We start from the raw sequence: 20,015 nt of genomic DNA on the forward strand, positions 1-20,015 counted from the left end.
GGCTGCTGCTCCACTGGTTCTGCCTGCTGCTGTCTCAGGTTTTCCAGGGCCCTCCCACTCTGCTGCACTGGACACACTGTGCTGTGCACTGTGGGCTCACCCCTGTGGAACAGATCCTTCCCATGGACCTTCCAGTCTGTCCTGGGCTGTGAATCTGCCACAGTCTGTCTCCTATTAGATTTTGCACCTCTAAAATTTGGTCAGATTCTCTTTTTAGAGGTATCTGAAGGAGTTTGTCTAAGAGCTTAGGTGAATCATTGCTCTCACTCCACCATCTTGGCTCCGCCAATGTAACTTTCTTTTTTCCTTTTTTTCTTTTCTTCCTCCATCCTCCTCACCCCTGCCTAGAGATGGCTACCATTAGACACAAATACGTGTGTCTATCTGTATACACATACATATGTAAAGCCATGGTACACATACTTCTATTTATCAGTTATTTCTCTAGATATAGATAATATCTTCCTTCCTGCCTGCCTTTATAGTTAATTTAGATATTTATAATAGTCATAATGACTTAGTTGCCCAAAGTTGTTCTTAAAAAAATATTGCTGTTACTGATTCTGCTCATTTTGCTCTTCATTATTTCATGCAAATCTCTCCATATTTTTCCAAAACCATGGGGCTCATCATTTTTTATAGTGTAGTAATATTCCATCACTATAATATATTACAACTTGTTCAGCCATTCCCCAGTTAGTCCCTCTTAATTCTAGTGCTTTGCCTTTTGATGATCAGTTCCTTTCTTGCTTTCTTCTCTATTAGATTATAATCTCTTCAAGGGCAAGGAACTACCTTTTATCTTTTTTTGTATCCTCAGGGCTTAGCACAGTATCTGACACCTAACATATTTGTTGACTGCCTGCCTATTATTAATACTATTGTTAATATTATTTAGAGAAGGGAAAGATGTGGGCTGGAGAAATGACTTGAGATGGTCTTTGAAGGATCTGGCCAGATGAAAAGGAGAAGGGGAGAGCATTTCAAGAACATTTATTCATTCATTTGAGAAACATCTACTAAGTGCCTACAATGATCAAGGTACTTTTTTTCAGAATATTTTCAAGATAAGATAAGCATGATAATGTCCATTTTGCTGTAATACATGTGCTTATCCTTCTAAAAATAGTTGTTGTTGTTGTTGTTGTTTGTTCTTCATTCTCAAAGAGGACCATGACATCAGAAAGGTGATGCCATGACATGCAGGTGAATTGGATTTAAGTGAAGGTGCAAAGTCACCAGCCCCACTCTCTCCTCCAGAGCTATCTGGGTTTAGTGGTAAGATATAGATCAGGATGGCTGGAGAGGGCCCAGGATGCAGTGGAAGACCTTGGCCTTTTTAAGCTAAAGTCTTTAAGAAATGGGTGGAAGTAGAAGAAGGACCCAAGAGAGCACAGTGGTGTTTAGGGACAATAAGGATACTTAATAAAGTGGCAGAGAAGGACCACTTTGAGGAGCAGTGAGAGATGAGTCTGTAGAGGGGGCCAGATTATAGAGAGCCCTGGAAGTCAGGCATAGGAATCTGGATTTGAATCTATGGGTCAAGACTAATCTTGGGATAGCATGAGACCATATGAGTGGTTAAAAGATCCCTAAGTATGAAGCCAGGTGACCTTGTTCCAAATCCTAGCTCCCAATTCTTATTAGTTAGATGACCCTAGTCAAGGCAACTTGCCCTCCACCCTATGCCTCAGTTTCCTTATTTATAAAATGGGGTAATGAAACTTTGCTATCTAACCCCATAAGGTTGTGGTGAAGATAATTCTTCACAAACTTCATTAAGCTAGAGGAATGGGACTTGTGAAGTCCTTTCAGCTCTGTGCCTTATTTCGCTAATGTAGTTGAAGACGATGTGTCTCTTCTGGCATTATCATTGCAACTGAGTAGGAAAGGATGGGAAGTGTGAGAAGCCTACAGGGGACATTAGCAAACCCCAGAGTCTGGAAAATGTCACAGCTGCTTCATTTGGAGGAGCTGTGCCCCCTCTGCACAGGACAATGTGTGTGCCCATGAGATCTGTATGCATCCTAGCCCTGTCATAGAAAAATTTACAAGAGAAGGGCTCCCAGGATAGGGGAACACCTGAGGGTGGAAATTATGAGATAGCCCTACCTTGCAACCCCATCTCTTCCAAAAAGAGGGGCAATAAGGGCTAAGTGCTACTGGCTTATTTTCTCGTTTTCTCATGGAGTTACTTACTTTACTGGGTTTAAAGAAATACAAAATGAGAGAAGGTAGAGGAAATGATCTCTAAGGTCTCTTTCAGCTCTAACATTTAGAGTCCTAAGATAAGATTCTCCCCAAATCCTCTTTACTCATGATTTTCAATTTCAATTCAATATACACTTATTAAGCCCCTACTGTACCTTGGGTTTGGTGAAAAACAGTATAGCCTCTGACCATGAGGAGCTTCACTTTAATAGGCAGATATGACATTTATATAGATATGTCATAATTCTAGACAGGAAGTGAAAGGACAGATCCAGAATACCCAAGGGAATGTGTCTCAGGAGGGAACTTCTTTGGTGAAAGAGGTAGAATCTTAACAGGCAAAGATGAAGGAGGAGGGAGGACCTTCCAGGAAAAGGAAGAACTGGTTGAAAGGCACAAGGTTGGGTAATAGCAAGAAGAATTTAGGCAATAGGTAGAGCCATTTGACTGGAACATGGAGTGAGAGAAGGGGACTGAAATAAAAATAAGGCTGGAAAAGAAAGTTAGAGCCAGATGGAGGAAGGCAGGCAGCTTTATTCCTGAAATGCAGCTAACCTATTGTTTGCTCACTGGTGGGAGCTCTCCTGACTTCCGCTTCTCCCTTTCCCCTCTAATTTGTGTATAAAGTTACTTGAACCAAACCTGCCCACGCTGTCACCTGGGGCCTGTGAGCTGAAAGCCCAGAGGTGAGGTGCTTGCAGGGTCTTGGCATCTTTTGTGGCTATTAAAGCTCGACTGGAGGGAAGGGTGTGGTTTGGAGTCCCAGGCCAAAGGAAAGTTTCTTCTTCCACCCTAAGGAACCCTGGATGGCTGCCTCTGCTCCTCTGGCTCTGTGTGTTAAGGGGAAATGATTGCGGTGTCTGTTTGAGAAATCCTACGGGCTTGTTGTTGACAGCCTCATACCCACACAATTGACAGAATTATCTATCTAAGAAAGACCTATTGACTCCTTGGAACATAAACTGAGATTGAATGATTGGGACATTGTGAAGAACCTCCCTGCTTCCCCTTCCCACCCCCATCCAAAATGACTTCTTGTACTAACAGCTGCACAGATGGCTCCTATAATTTGAGACAGTACTTCCAGAGTAACCTTGGACTTCTCTGATACATTGGCTTCCATATGCCCATAGGAGCATACCCAGGCAGACTGAAGATTCTGGATTATTGTGTAAAACTCTCACAACAAAAATTAATCATTTCCCACAGGCTGGCTCTGTCTTCTGAATGTCTTTGCCATTTCTATAACCAACATAAACGTCCTCCCCTTCCCAGATACAAAACCTTGAAATAACAAGAGTAGTAGTATTTCACATCAGGAAACTGGAGCCCATAAAAATGATCTAGTATATAGAGTAAGGACTTGGACTGAGGCACACCCCATGAAGTATGCATAGGAATGTGCCTGTGGGGTCCATTCTGTAGAGCATATGGAGAGAAGATCCTATGACCAGCCTCTTGCTTAAGAGCAGAGATCCCTTGTTGACCCCTTGATTCCTGATTGCCATGATGTATGGAGGGCAGTGCCAAAGAGCAGTGACCACTGAGGCCAAAAGAGCCTTCCATTCACTAGTCTTTGGAGTAAATCTTCCCTCCCAGTCTTTCTCTTCCCTTCTTTCAAATGTATGGCTTAGGATTCTCTGACAGTTTTCTCTTAGAATTATGAAGTAGGAGAGGATGTGAGCAAATTCCTCTTTCCCTTTCCCTTTCTGGTGGCAGCTGTGTTGGCTACATGAATATGGCAACATATACTTGCCTAGAAAAGGACCCAGACTAGACTCCCAGTCCTTGGCCATCTTTTCCTGTTTTGTGTATTTTTTTCTCTGTGAATAGGTGATTTAACCATGATCCTGAAATGGATCTTTATCTACTTTACATTTTATAATGCTCTCAATCTCTTCTTTGGTCATGAATTCTTCTCTTCCCTATAAAACTGACAGGCAGACTATTCCTTGGTCTTCTAATTTGCTTATGGTGTCCTCCTTTATGTCTAAATCATGCCAAAGGTTGTCGTATCTAACTTTTCTAATATTCTATTTACCTCCTTAGTTTCTTTCTTGTTTATTTTTTGGTTGGATTTATGAAGTTCTTAGAGAGGACAGTTGAGGTCTCCCACTAGTATAGTTTTACTATTTCTTCCTGTAACTCACTTAACTTCTCCTAGAATTATGTTTAGTATTGCTATTGCTTTATTGTCTATGGTTCCTTCTAGCAAGATGTAGTTTCCTCCTTTATCTCTTTTAATTAGGTCTGTTTTAGCTTTTACTTCATCTGAGATCAGGATTGCTACCACTGCTTTTTTTTTTTTACTTCAGCTGGAGCATAATAGATTCTGCTCTGTCCCTTTACCTTCACTGTGTGTGTCTCTCTACTTCCACTTATAGTTATTGATACAGCTTTTAAGAATTATAAATATCATCTTCCCAGATAGGGATATAAACAGTTTACCTCTGTTGAATCCCTTATGTTTTCTTTTCCCTTCTTACCTGTGTATGCTTCTCTTGGGTCTTGATATTGGAGGTCAAATTTTTGTTTTAGTTCTGGTCTTCTCTTTATGAAAACTTGAAATCCTTTCTGATTCATTGAATAGTCATTTTTCACCTTGATGTATTATTCTTAATTTTGTCAAGTAACTGATTCTTAATTGAAATCCTAGCTTCTTTGCCTTCTGGAATATCATATTCCATGACTCTTGATCTTTCAGTGTTGCAGCTGCCAAATCCTATATAATCCTAATTATGACTCTTCAATATTTGAATTATTTATTTCTGATCATTTGTAGTATTTATCCTTGATCTGATTATTCTGAAATTTGGCTATAATGTTCCTTGGAGTTTTTATTTTAGAGTCTCTTTCCTGAGGTGATCAGTGGATTCTTTCAGTGCCTATTTTGCCCTCTAGTTCCAGAGCATCAAAACAGTTTTCTTTGATAATTTCTTGAAAGATGCTATCCAGGTAATTCTTTTGATTATGTCTTTCAGGTAGTTCAGTGATTCTGGTATTTTCTCTCCTGGATCTATTTTCCAGGTCAGTTGTTTTTCTCATGAGGTATTTTGCATTTTCTTCCATTTTTTCATTCTTTTGAATTTGTTTGGTTGATTCTTGATATCTTATAGAGTCTTTAGCTTCCACTTGTCCAATTCTAATTTTTAAGATGTTGTTTTCCTCAGTTAGTTTTTGTATTTTCTTTTCCATTTGACCAGTTATATTCTTTAAGGATTTGTTTTCTTCGGTGGGTTTTTGTATCTACTTTTCCATTTAGTCAATTCTACTTTTTAAGCAGTTTTCTAAGCTGTTGACTCTTATTTCATAATTCCTTTGCATCACTATCACTTCTTTTCCCATTTTCCTTCTATCTCTCTTTTATGATTTTTAAGCTCCTTTTTGAGCTCGCCCATGAGTTTTTTCTGGGCTTGAGACCACTTTCCCTTTTTCTTTGGGGTTTTGCCCATGGGTGCTTTGACATTGTTGTCTCTTCTGAGTTTGTGTCTTGGTCTTTGCTGTCACCGTAGTAACTTTCTATGGTCATCTTATTTTGGGTTTTTTTGCTTATCATTTTTGGGGGGGCCTTTTTCCTTTCTTTTAAAATTGAGCTATGCACCTAGGGTGGAAGGGGCGTTCTCTCAGGCTTCTTGTTCCAGTTGTTGCTGACCCTGGCAGCTTGCCTGGTGCTGAAATAGGTTCCTAGTGGTCCTATCTGGTATGTGCTGAGGCCTGGTGAAGTGTTTCTGCATGTCCTGTGGTTACACTAAAGCACATGGAAGTCTTTCATTCTTGAAGAGGACCATGATATCAGGGAGATGATGATATGACTTGCAGTTGAATTGGATTTGAATGAGGGAGGGCTGTGCAAAGTCACCAGCCTCACTTTCTCCTCCAGAGCCATCTGGGTGCAGTGGCCAGATATCAATCAGGATGACTGGAGATGGCCCAGGATGCAATGGGAGACCTTGGCCTTTTTAAACTAAGGTCTTTTCAAGTTCTCACTTTGAGTGAGGCAATTCTCATTCAGTGAATATGTCTCTTTAAGAAGTGAGTCAATGGATGGCCCCTTTAATAAAGATGAATAGATGGATGGATGGAAGGATGGATGGATAGATGCATGGATGGAGAAAAAAATGACATCAAACTGGGAGGAAAGACCCTCAGGGTTGCTTACCATGAGAGAATCAGTAACTGTTTACATTCACTCTAAGCCAGGTGGGCTCAAAAATAACGATTAAGTGATGCTTGTTCCAGTCGATGATATTCAAAGTTGATTGTGTTTAAGGCCTGGCCTTTGAGGAAAAAAAAAATCTAGCCAGGAAACCTCAAGTTAACTATGTAGGTTTTGACCATCAAAATTTACCTTCCTTTGGGCAGAACTCCCTCAGCTAAAGTCATGGTACAAGAGGAGAGGAGAGGGAGAAGGAGAGGGAAAGAAAGGAGAGGAGAGGAGACAGAGAAGACCTGTGTTTGCCCAGAGCTTTGCCGAAACACATGGAGGTCTGGCCACTGGAGGATACCTATTTGCCTGGGACTATGCTGAAGCATGTGGTGGTTCGGAGAGCGGGAGTCTGCCAGTTCCCGGCTATGCTAAGCCACATTGGTCTTGGCATTTTCCTGTTCCACAACTCTGGGACTCAGGACCTCCCACTGCTTTGCTGAGGTGGAGCTTTCTGTTGGCTTGCTGGGATGCTTCCTGTCCTGGAATGCACTCTTCCCTTAACCAAGTAAAATGGACCTTTCTTGCCAATCTTCCAAGTGTCTGGGGCTAAGAGATTGTTTCACCCTATCTTTCTGCTGGTTCTGCTATTCCAGGATTTGTTTTGGGGCACTATTTTATGGTTGTTTGAAGGTGAATATGGGAGAGTTACAACAATGTACTGCTCACTCTGTCATCTTGGCTTCCAGAAGTAACCTATCACTGATGTGCTGTTGATGGAACTGTGAACTGATCCAACCATTCTGGAAAGTGATTTCAAATTATATTTTAAAAAATCAATAAACTGTTCCTACCTTTTAATCCAATGATACCACAATTAGGCAATTAGCCCAAGGAAGTCTAATGATAATAATAATAATAATAATAGTATTTATATAATACCTACTATGCACCAAGAACTCTTCTAAGTGCTTTATAAATATTATCTCATTTGATTCTCACAGCAACCTTGGGATATAGGTGTTATCCCTATTTTACAAATGAGGAAGGTGAGGCAAACAGAATTTAAGTGACTTACCCAGGATCACATAGCTAATAAGTACCTTAGGCAAGATTTGAACTCATGTCTTCCTGACTCCAAGACCCAGTTCTCTATCCATTTTGCCACATACCTTCAAGGTTCCTTGGATTCACAAATATTTATAGCAACACTTTTTGTTGCAGCAGATAACTAGAAGGGAAGTGGGTGTTCCTCATTTATTGGGAAATGACTGTATAAACTGTAGTGTATCAATTTAATGGAATATTTTGCCATGAGAAATAATGGTTATAATTAAGTTGTTATAATTAATTTTTTTTAAATTTTAGAAGACTTGTTTGAGTTTATCTAAAGGATGAAATAGGTAGACCCAGAAGAACAATTTACATGATAATCAGGTCAATGTAAGGGAGAACAGCATTGAATGACTTTAAAATTCTTATCAATGCACTGACCAATCTTGACTATATAGGACTAATGATGAAGCAGACTTCCTTCTTCTCAGTTGAGAGGTGGTACACTATAGATGTGATGGGAGGCACTTATTTTTAGGCATTGCTAGTGTGTTGTTTTGTTTGATTCATATTACTTACTTTTTGTAAAGTAGGCGTAGAAGTGTTGTGAGGCAGAGAAGTCATTGGGAAATGACAGTGATGTTAAAAAAAAAAGCATCAAACACTTAAAAAAAACCTTTCACTTACTATCCCCTCAAGCTATCATCCTATCTCTCTCCCCTCATTTTCCATAGAGAAGTTTCTTATTTAAAAAATTTTTTTTAATTTTATTTATGTTTTTAGTTTTAAACATTCATTTCCACAAGATTTTGAGTTCCAAATTTCCTCCCCATCGCTCCCCTCCCCGCACCCCAAGACATCATGCACTCTGATTACCCCTTCTCTCAATCTGCCCTCCCTTCCATGATGCCCCTCCCTTCCTTTATCCCCATCTCCTCTATTTTCTCATAGAGCAAGATAGATTTCTGTACTCCATTACTTGTATTTCTTATTTCCCAGTTGCATGTAGAAACAATTTTTAACATTTGTTTTTAAAATTTTGAGTTGCAATTTCTCTCCCTTCCTCCCTCCTCACCCATCCGCACTGAGAAGGCAAGCAATTCAATTTAGGTTATACATATGTAGTTATACAAAAAACTTCCATAAAAATCATGTTGTGAAAGACTAGCAGTATTTCCCTCCATCCTAGCCTGCCCCTCCTTTATTCTATTCTCTCTTTTGACCTTGTCCCTCCCCAAAAGTGTTTACTTCTAATTACCCCCTCCTCCCATTTGCCCTCCCTTCTTTCATCCCCCAAATCCCACTTATTCCCTTCTCCCTTACTTTCCTGTGGTGTATGATAGATTTCCATATCAAATTGAGTGTGCATGTTATTCCCTTCTTAAGCCAAATGTGATGAGAGTAAGCGTCACACTTTTCCTCACTTCCCCCCTTTTGCCCTCCATTGAAAAAGCTTTCTCTTGCCTCTTTTATGAGAGATAATTTGCCCCATTCCATTTCTCCCTTTCTCCTCCCAGTATATCCTTCTCTCACCTCTTAATTTTACTTTTTTTGATATCATCCCTTCCTATTCACCTCACCCTGTGCCCACTGTCTATATGTATATAATCCTTCCAACTACCCAAATACTGAGAAAAGTCTCAAGAGTTTCAAACATTATTTTTCCATGTAGGAATGTAAACAGTTCAACTTTAGTAAGTCTCTTATAATTTCTCTTTCCTGTTTACCTTTTCTTGCTTCTCTTGATTCTTGTGTTTGAAAGTAAAATTTTCTGTTCAGGACCAACACAACAAATCAATATTGCTAAAGCAATATAGCTCAGGAAGGTCCAGTGGCCCCCTGCTGTTTCCAGGATAAACTATAAACTCTTTTGTTTGTATGTGATATCTTTCACAATCTTTCAGGGAAGTGACACTAGCCATTCTCTTAATAATTCATTCTAGAAAAATTAATCATCATCAAGTCATCATCAAGTTCATTAGCCTATAGTTTAAAGACTATTCTCTTCTCTTTTGGGGAAAATGTTGACATTTGCCCTTATTATTTCCTATAGCACCTCTCCTTTTCTAAGAGAATTGACAGTGGTTCAGCAATTGCTTCCCTCTCTCAGTTCTTTCAGTACTGAAAGAGTATCAAAAGCATTTTCACTACATTTTAAAGATGACAAACCAGGACTTAAGGTCTCAGAGCACACTGGCAGTAGTATCAGCTCCCCATGTCCTTTCTTGCTTTTTGTTTGAGTTTTGCATGATTTACTCCGGGTTTATCCAGTGGAGTTTGACCTACTAGGAACTGATTCTCTCTTTGTATCTTTTAAGAGAGCAGATATTTCGACTCAGCTGTGGATTGCAAGAGTGACCAAGATTGATATAAATCACTAAAGGAATTGTCTATGTGCCTCCAGGCTTTGATGATTAACACATCCCTAAGAGTCTTCTGAGCCTCTTCCCTTTCTCACATCTAAGGAATGGCCCTGGAGGGAGGAAATAGTGTCTGATATTCTTTTCCCAAGGAATTCATACCAACAGTAAACAGGACAGGGCCAAAGACAGAGCCCCAAAGCACTCCATAAAGCCCTCTCCACAGATAATATAAATTCATTAAACAATGTTCTTTAGACCAGCTTTGTTCAACCAGCTATTAATTTCATCTAACTCTATGCTATAATCCCTCCCAAGTTTCACCATCTTATACATAAGGACACAGTGAAAAACTTGGTTAAATAACTTGCTGAAATGAAGAAACTTTATATCTGTGGCATACCCTTTATTTGATCAATTCAATAATTGTATTTACTATTTGTTTGCTATGCAGAAAATAGAAGATATAGAAACATAGATATAACATAGACTTTGCTCTCGGTCAAGGGAGTCAATTGCACAAATAATTATGCAGTAAAGAAGACCAGGCACTGTACTATAAAAAAAAATTTTGAAGAAGAAATCAGTCTTACCTAGGGGAAGGGTGTTGTTAGAGAAGAGTTTATGGAGGAGGTAGTACTGTGTTGAGCCTTTAAGAAAGGGAGGGATGGAGAATAACAGATAAGGAACCCATGCTGGCTCTTAGTCAACATTTTTCAGTGGTTACAAACCATCTTATGAAGCTGTATTTACTTGCTCATCAACCCTTCTAGTTCACTTTGTATCTGTTTAATCATAGAATTTCAGAGTTGGAAGGGACCTCAGTGGCCACCAAAGCCAACTTGAATAGGAATCCATATAACAAGCAGCCTAGAATTTGGCCAAAGATCAGTGTCTGAAAATGTCCAAGGATTTTGGTGGACTGCAGAGTTGGAGTAAGTTAACAGAGTGATGTGACAGACAAAAAGGTTTACAGACTTGTAAGCTACCTTAATAGATGCCTGATGTCCAGAATGAGGGAAATAACAACCCAGAGTTACTCCATCATTGTTGGATCACATCTGTATGATTGGGTTCAGTTCCAGTACATTTTAGGAAAGACAGTGATACACCGGAACGTATCTGGAGCTATCACACTGATTATACCACCTCCTGTTACTTGCATCCTGAGGCACAAGAACCAACATTGATTTTATGTTATTTGTAGGTTCAAGTCTAAATTCCTCAGCCTGACATTTAAAGTGTTTCTTTGCCTTCTTTAGCCTGTCCCATTACTGTTGAACATGAACTCCTTACATCAAGCAGACTGTCCTCACTATCCCTATACGCTACTATATTAATGCTGTAGTGACCTACATATCTCTAGTTTCTACATTCCATTCATCCATAAAATCCTAGAAGTGAAGGGCTTAGAACAGCAAGGGTTAGTGCAAATTGAGTAAACTATACTGATTCCATAATGTGACTTAATTTTAGAGCTAGCACAGTCCCCATTTATGAGTCTAGTCCAATTTCTATCTTGTGAGAAAAGTTTACTTAATGTAACAGTAAGCACCCCAACATACACAGAGGTCCTGCTATAATCAAGCACATGTATCAATCCTTTAACCAAGCACATATATCATTCACTTAATTTAGGGGAGTCAGCACCCAGAACTTCAAAGAAAATACAGAGAAATTAAAGATCAACAGACATGGCTTCCTCTGCTTGAATTCAACAGACAGTTGGACCTCAACTGTCTGACCATAGTTACCAAAGAGGGAAGTACTGACATCTGGGTTTTCAAAGCCATGAGGCTCCTTAAAGTGGCTTCCCAGAGTCCTTGTCTGGCCAAACAAACATTTCCAGTCAGTAAGCTCCCAAATAAAACCCGCACCTGAGAGTACACTTTTTAGAGCCAGAGGACATCACATCCCTTGAGAACCAGTGCCTCATTAACAAAAGGCATGGACCCTCCTACAAATCTTCCCAGGCCAGAAAGCGGATGAGAAAAAATCCTCCTTAGTCACATTCAAATAGAAGTATTGTACTTCTTGATTATACTAAAACAAAACCAGCAAAAGATCGTATTTTACTTGCCATTACACTCAATTGTGAGAATTGTGAAAAAAAACCCTATTGCACTGTTTGAACCTAGCCCTAAATGGGTGGAAAGCTGAACCATCTCTACTTGTTGCTTAGAGACCTTTAACCAAGGACCTTGGTTATGCTAACCAAAAACCCAGTCAGAGCCAAAGACCAATACAAGGAATTTTCTCACAATTATACATTTCATGCAACTCATATGTCTTATCTGAAAACTGACTCTGTACAGGTCAACCAGTTACTGTCTTTATGTTCTTTTGTTTCAATGTAGACACTTCAGGGGAGTAGGACACCTCTTTTTTCTGATTTCAGGGAATTGCTCCTGTTCATTCTCTCTGTCCTAATTTGGAAAGTCCCTAATCTTTCCTCCAATTAGAAATCAGATTACTTAATTTTGTATCCTAGTTGTTTTCTTTTTAATTAATTGCCCTTATTTGATTAATTGTTTTTAATGTATAAAAATCTGCCTCCCGCTGTATTCAGGGTCCAGTCCCAAAGCTTAGAGGCCTGATCACAATTTGTTGAGCAATTGGCATGCATTGCTTAATAAACTGATAGGCTTGGAAGCTCAAACCTTTGTTTCCTCAGTCACTTCATCTTTTGCTCATCACAAAAGGACATTATAAATCATCTAGTTCAAATTCCCTCATTTTTATGGCAAGGACATTAAGGAATCTAGAAGTGGTGACTTATCCAGCATCATCCTGGTGAATGGTAAAGATAGAACTTGAACTCAGGTTTTCTAACTCTAAGCCCAAAGTTAAGTCCTATTCTTCTGTGAAGTCTTCCCTGAGTAGCCCTACCTCTGGCATTACACCACATGACGTTTCTCTTCCTGAATGTCTATAGAATGATTGTAGTCTATGTCCCACATTATAGCACTAAATTATACATTGTTATGTTTTCCTAACACAAATTCTTTGTTTTCTCAACATGATCCCTGCCCTCTACTTACTGCTGTGTCCTTTGTAGTATCACTAGTGTGAGCCTACAGCTGAACACTCAGGAGTTGACTACTTGTTGACTACACTTTGTCACTTGGGAAAAGCTTTTTCTTAAAAATATTTGTATCTTTTTGTTGAAGTAATGAACTATGATCATCCTTCTACAAACAAGAAGATATTATCATCTTTCCTAGCTATTTTTATCCTTGATAATAGAGGGAGAGGGAGTCTCAAAGCTTCCTTCTCAAACAAGAAAATCAGTTCTGCTTAGGTTTCTCAGTTCCAACCCCAATCAGTCTGGGCCAATTCTCATCAATGGCCACTGCTTCCAACACCCTGATTTTCCAACTTCTTTCTTTAAGTCACAGATACATGGAGAGTGGAGCCCTTTCCAGGGTCAATATTCTTCCACACCCAGCTTCAGGGCATGTTTTCTTTGTGCCAATGACTGATCTGAACCCAGAGGGAGATATGTAACTCAGACAAAGGTCAAATGGTAAGGAAAATTCCAGACAGTGTAGGGAAGGCAGTCCCTTGGGTACATGATTCTGTATGATCATCCCAGCTTCATAATCACACAGTGTTCATGTTTTATTTTGTACTCAGTTCACTGATAAATAGAGCGCAAGCTCCTTGAAAGCAGGAAAGTTTCATTTTTAAAAAAATGTGTATCCCTAGCTCCTAGCACAGTGTCTAGATAAGTATTGAAGTCTAATCAGGTCACAAGTGAAGTACAAGTCCCCAGTGCTGGCCAATAGAACCACAAACTATTTCTAACTAGAGTAAGAGTGGCAGCTAAAGATTTTAAAAAGGGGGGAGGGGAACAGTTGCAGTTTTGTTATAGCTTTCAGGCTAGCTGGTCTCTTTACTGTCCTTGTTAGTACTATTATTGCCTACCTGTTCCCTACCTGCTATACTGTTCCCTCAGTTATAAGCTAGGTTAACTCAACTCTACCTCCACTGAGTGTAGACAATTGGTGGATGCAGTCCTGGTCATGTCACTTGTAGGACTAGTTAGATACTCCTGTGGGTCTAGATTTCTGGTGTTCTGTATCTGAATCTATAGTGTGACTGACTTAGGATGGGGAAGGGCAGTCTTGGCCTAACATGTCAGCCTTAAGTGGGAGCAGGAGAACAAAAATTGCTTAGGGGACTTCAGTTAAGTTGGACAGTTATCTCCTCTAAAATGTCACATGTATTGACTCCTGCTCCAGGACTGACCTTTATTCTGGTAATGGGACAGTATGCTCTGGGATCCCACCTCATATCAGTTGCTCAGCCAACAGGCATTTTTTAAGCATTGTTTTTAGTTCACCTGTATTAAGTAAAGATACTGTACTAAGTGCTGGTAATACAAAGAAATGTATAATGTTTTAAGAAATGACTTTCAGAGTGGGGAAGTATAGGGATTCAGGGAAATATATAGGTGATGTGAAAGCAAAAGATGTTGATAATGTTTTTAAAAGAAATTTACTAAAATATCAACAATGCCCCAAACCCTGACTTCTTTTCCATAAGAGAAATATATTTGTAAATTCCCCAATATACATATCATTGATATGAGTCAAACCTGGAGGCAAGGGGACAGTACACTCAGATTTTCTTCTTTATGTCCATTTCCCTCTTTTCAGTGTGAGAGTTCACGGTCAAATACACTAGCTGGTTAATAAGGCTTTCATTTTAAGCCAGACTGTACCTCAGCAATGCTTGACCTTTTTTGTGTCATGTACCCCTTGAGCAATCTGGTAAAACCTATGGATCCATTCTCAAAATAATGTTTTTAAATACATAAAATAAAATATGTAAGATTACAAATGAAAACAATTATATAGAAATAACTTTTCAAAAGTTTAAAGACTAGGTAAAAGAACTCCAGTTACCCCTACTGCCACATAGCAGAAGCTCTCCTCTGCAGTAGAGATATACCAGACCTCTTTCTCTCCAGGGCATCAAGACATCATCTAGCCTTTCACCCTCCCTGCCTTAGATCTTGACTTTCATATTCCTTGTCCCAGTCTGGTAACTTGGCCTTCATACCCAGGCTGCTAGCTCTGTTTGAATCTTGGACCTTGATTTTCATGTCCCTGCCTTTAAATTGAAGCAGACTCAGATAAATTCTGAAAGAATCCCTCTCCCTGGTGTTTATCTGGCTTAGCTTCTTCGTTTCTTCACTTTGGGATTTTATAGTATATTAGGTCCTGGCTTCCCCATTACTTATTTTTTAATATTTTTATTTTATTTTTAATTTATGGAAGAAAACAAGCATTTCCATAATATAGCCTAAAAAGATTACACATGAAACTGCAAGTCTATTATGTACAACTTTTAAATATATAATATTTATGGAATAATATTTATGGAATAATTAAGGAACATGTATTCCTTTTAAATATATAATAAAATTACCATGCAGATTTCTTTTTTTCCTTTTTTCTTTCTCCTCCTCTACTCCCTCCCCACAATGACTACAATTAGATACAAACATACATATATATGTGTGTGTATGTACATATACACACATATACACATATGTAAAATCATTCAATACATATTTCTGTTTATTAGTTCTTTCTCTGGTTGCAGATAGCATCTTCCTTCACAGTCCTTGGTAGTTAATTTGGGTATTTATAATACTCAAAATTATTTAGTCGCTCAAAGTTGTTTTTTAAAAAATATTGCTGTAACTCTATACAACACTCTCTGGATTTTTCTCATTTCACTCTTCATTATTTCATGCAAGTCTATCCATGTTTTTCTATGATCATCAAACTCATCATTTCTTATAGCATAGTAATATTTCAGTATTTCAGGACTCCATGGTTTCCTTGGCATGAAGGCTTCCTCTACCTATACAGATCCTGATCCCTTTCCACACATCAGTAAGCAAATTTGGGAATTAACTTGGCCAAAAAAAGTAAACAGATGGTGACCAAATCTGTCAGGAAAGGCATAGTCTATCACTGGATCTTTACTTAAAGTCCTTTAATTGATCAACACATATTAAGTGCCAACTACGTGCCTAGCACTGTGATGAGCACTGGGAATACAAAGACAAAAAGGTAACAGTCCTTGACTTCAGGAAACTTGCATTCTATTGGAAGAGAGAAAACACAGAAAAATATTAAAAATAAATATGAGGTAATTTAGATCACAAGGAAGATACTAGCAGCTGTCATAATCAAGAGAAACTTCTTGTAGCAGATTTTGCTTGAGCTGAATTTTGAAGAAAATTGGGGATTCTAGCAAGTGGAAGTAAGGAAGGAAGGCATTCTGGGCATGGGAGGTAGAAAAGGCAGGAAAATGCATGAAGATGGGAGATGGCAAGTTGTGTGTGAGAAACAGCATGGTCAGTTTAGCCAGACCTAAGTCCAAGAAGGGGAATAACGTATACAATAAGACAGAAAAGGTAGGTTAGGGCCCAGTGGTCAGTCAGTCAACAAGTATCTATTAAACACTTACCATGTGCCAACCACCATGACAAACAGTGAAGGGAAGCAGAAAAGGGCAAAAACAATTTCTCTTTTCAGGGAGTTTACACTTTAATGGAGAAGACTGCATGGATACAGCTAGGTTCATACAAAATGAGGGAAATTACTAGCAGCTGGCACATGGGGAATGACTTCTTGCAGAAAGGGTAGATTTGAGTTAAATCTTAGAGGAAGCCAGGAAAAGTCAGAAGCATAGGTGAGGAGGAAGCTATTCTGGGTCTGGAGGACACCCAGTGCAAATGCATGGAGATAGAAGGTAAAGTGTTGAGTAGAGACCAGCAAGTAACCTTGTGTAGCTGGATCATGCAGGAACCACAAGGAAGCCAATTTGGCTGAACCATAAAATTTGAGAAGGGGAGTAATGTGTAAAGTTGGAAAGGTTGGATAAGCCCAGGTAGTTGTGAAGGCTTAAAACAAAACCAAGGACTTTGTATTTGATCCTAGAGGCAATAGAGAATCCTTGGTATTTATTGAGTAGGGGAGTGACATGGTCAGACTTGTACTTTAGGAAGCCAAGTACTACAGTAGATAGAACACTGAACTTGAAATAAGAAGACTTGTGTTCAAATCCAGCCTTAGATACTTAACAGTAGAGTTAAGGCAATGGACTTAACCTCTGTCTGACTCAGTTTCCTCAATGGTAAAATGGATATAATCTAAACACTTACCTCCAAGGATTGTTGTGAGAATTAAATGAGATAATATTGGTAAAGCGCTTTGTAGACTTGAAAGTGCTATATTAATGCTACCCAGTAGTAGTAGTTGAACATTTATTAAATGCCTTTATGTACTAGGTATTGTGCTAGCTAGTCACTGAGAGTAGAAAGACAAAATACATCAAATAAAAATACTTATATTTTACATACGTTTTGGATAATGTGAAAGATGAATCCCGAAGGGCACCGATACAGACACATATTATATAATAGGCAGATGTACATAATACACACATACATGTATATCATGTGTGTATACACACATACATATATGTATATATAAAATATATATACCTATATGTATACATATATTATATATATATACATATATGTATGTATGTGTTTCATTTCTCTGTTCCTCTGGAAGGTTCCCAGCCTGTTTGAAAGGGTTTGAGGGATGCCCAGTTCTAGCATCTCACTATTTCAAGGACCTGCAGGCTCATCTGCAATCCTTCCTCCACTGATACAGATCCCAACCTCTCCATTACTTAGCAGATAAATTTCATGAATGGTTATGGACAAAAATTTCTTACAGTGTGGCCAACCAACTGATAAGCAGGCTTCGGTAAATGACTTATAAAGTTTATATAGAAGGAATCAATCAAACTTTAAAAGAGGAAAAATAGTAAGACTTTTGTTCAAAACTAACTGAACTTCCTGAGAACATTTATTTGCCCATCCTTACTCGTGAACAGACCATATAAACCTTCTCTCTGAACAGAGGAGTGAATCAAAGAGATCGAGAGCTGTCTCAAATTGGGGTGAGCTGCCACATAAGTAGTGAGTTCTCTGTCACTGGAGGCATTCAAGGGGAAGCTGAATGACTTATTGTTAAGGATATTGTAGAAGTGGTTCCTGTTGGATTACATTTCATCCCTGCCCAACTGTAAGTCCTTTGAACCAAGGACTTCTTTCAAATCCGAATTTTGTCTCCAGGTCTTTTATGGACTCAGCCCACACTGATCTAGCAAAAATCCTGTTTTTCAGGTTGTCTCTGAGAATTGAACCAGGAAGCTGTTCTCCCCGACTGGTGTCTTCAAAGGAGGACCTCGCAGGTATCTTAAAGTTGCTCTGATTGTTATAAGTTGTGGACAGATCTGAGATGGCCTGTCTCCATGAGTAGATGATAAAACTATGCTTAATGAATAGTTGAATAGGCAACAAACCCAGTAGCCTGAACACAAGAACAGAGTGCCTTTGGTAACTGAGAGGTGGCCAATAGCCCAGCTTCCCCAAATCACAGCCTAGTTCCCACACACATACACAATCATAGCCCAGTTTCAAGAGGCAGCCCCTTGGTCAAATGAGTTACATCCTGGATTGAGCTGGACAGAATGGTTTTCTTGGGCAGAGACCTGGAGGAACACTTAGAAGGGTCCAAGATCATCCAGAGCGTCCCTGCACAACAACCTAGTGAGGAGAGACACAGAACAGGGCTAGTTCTACAAGGGGAACAGAGGGAAGGGCTGTAGGAACCCAGTTTAAAGCATTTCTGAAGTCAGCTGTAGGCAGGGGGAAAGGATGCTGAATGTCAGAAAGTTTCTCAGTGGCCTCTTAAAGTCTTCCCACCTAGAGGCTGCCAGTTGATGGAATCTTCACATTTTCTTCACATCGAATCTTCACATAAGGAGCCATTAAGGCTTCTTAGCCCATGTCTATCTCCTTCATATTGCCTAAATATTTTCATTTATTCTCTAGCCTGAATTTGTACCAGTTAGAAGTTCATTTGGGCAAACAGGTGTCCTCTTTTAAAATTCAAATACCAATAAAAAATTGCAAAGAAGATACAGACTGCTACCTTTGCTGGAAATGAGTTATATATTGTTTGTAGCATGTTTTAAGATATCATTTTGTAAAAATGCAGTAACTCAATTAGGAAAGGCATCCCTACTGATTCAGCTGAGAATTGGCCATGAGCCTAGATGATCTTGAGGTAGGAGCTATCTAAGATTGACAAATAAGAATAAAAATTGGGGAAGTGAATCAAGAGGAGTCCAGGATTTCAAACAGAGAAAAGTAGTTTCAGGTTTTGACTAAGAAATGGAAGGATACTATATTACAAAGCTAACAGGGAAAGCAAGGAAGCAATATGTCCCCTACAAATACACAATTCTGACAAATATTGATAAAAAAATATTTTTGGGATGAGTTGGAGTTGGGGTGAGGGGGTTGTAGACTTGCACTTTCCTCACTGAAGTGAACTCAAAATGTGGGAACTCCCTATGCCCCTTCAGATCAGCAACTCATCTATAAGGTATAGCCTTAGGGAAGTGGTTGGGCCACCGAGAGGTTAAATGATTCACCTATGGTCACATGGCTGGTAGAAGTCAGAGGCAAGACTTAAATCCTGCTCATCCTGATTCCAAGACCAGACTTCCATCCATGTTGCTACTCTACTTCACTAATAATAGCATGAGTAGCTCATACTTACATAGTGCTTTAGAGTTTCAAAAGTGCTTGCTTTCTTTACAACAACCATTTGAGGTGGCTAGTACAATTATTATGTCTCTGTGTTACAGAAGAAAATTGAGGCTCAGAGTGTTTGAGTGATTTGCCAACAGTCACTCATATTCAGAGCAAGTTGGTAATAGATGAAGGACAGGAACCAGTGTTCTTTCCAATATCCTAGAAAATTCATTGACACTGCATTGAAGAAAAAATAATAATCCTGGGTGCCAGCTGGACCAAGTAACAGCAAAGCTTTGGCACACATGAGCAGTCATACCTGTCATAACCCAAAGGAGCTAGGTGGGACTAACAAAAGTTATTAGACCAGACAAACTACAAATCAAGCAAGGAAGTCTTAACTTCCTTGGAAGTTAAGGACATCTTCTAAGGAAGTCTTAACTTAAACACTAGAAGAATTATACCAGACTGTTGATACAAAAATTCACTTAGCTAGGTACCAGGCACTATGGCAGGTGCTGGGGATGTAAAACCAAAAGTGAAATAGTCCCTGCCCTCAACGAACTTGCATTGTCTCAGTGAAGACAAAATGTGTACATATAAATAT

The 20,015-nt window shown here is 39.1% G+C and overlaps 1 protein-coding gene across 6 annotated transcripts in view; it reads left to right on the forward strand.

The window, feature by feature from the left end:
• RALGPS1 (Ral GEF with PH domain and SH3 binding motif 1) overlaps positions 1–20,015 on the forward strand; it is a 658,499-nt gene that overhangs the window by 521,551 nt on the left and 116,933 nt on the right. For all 6 annotated transcript variants that reach the window (XM_072631953.1, XM_072631952.1, XM_072631955.1 and 3 more), the window contains one exon: positions 17,990–18,057. In XM_072631953.1, the coding sequence (XP_072488054.1) occupies positions 17,990–18,057 (68 nt within the window). The remainder of the gene's footprint in view (positions 1–17,989; positions 18,058–20,015) is intronic.

Source organism: Notamacropus eugenii, chromosome 1 (assembly GCF_028372415.1).
Source record: "Notamacropus eugenii isolate mMacEug1 chromosome 1, mMacEug1.pri_v2, whole genome shotgun sequence".
NCBI classification, from domain to species: Eukaryota; Metazoa; Chordata; class Mammalia; order Diprotodontia; family Macropodidae; genus Notamacropus; species Notamacropus eugenii.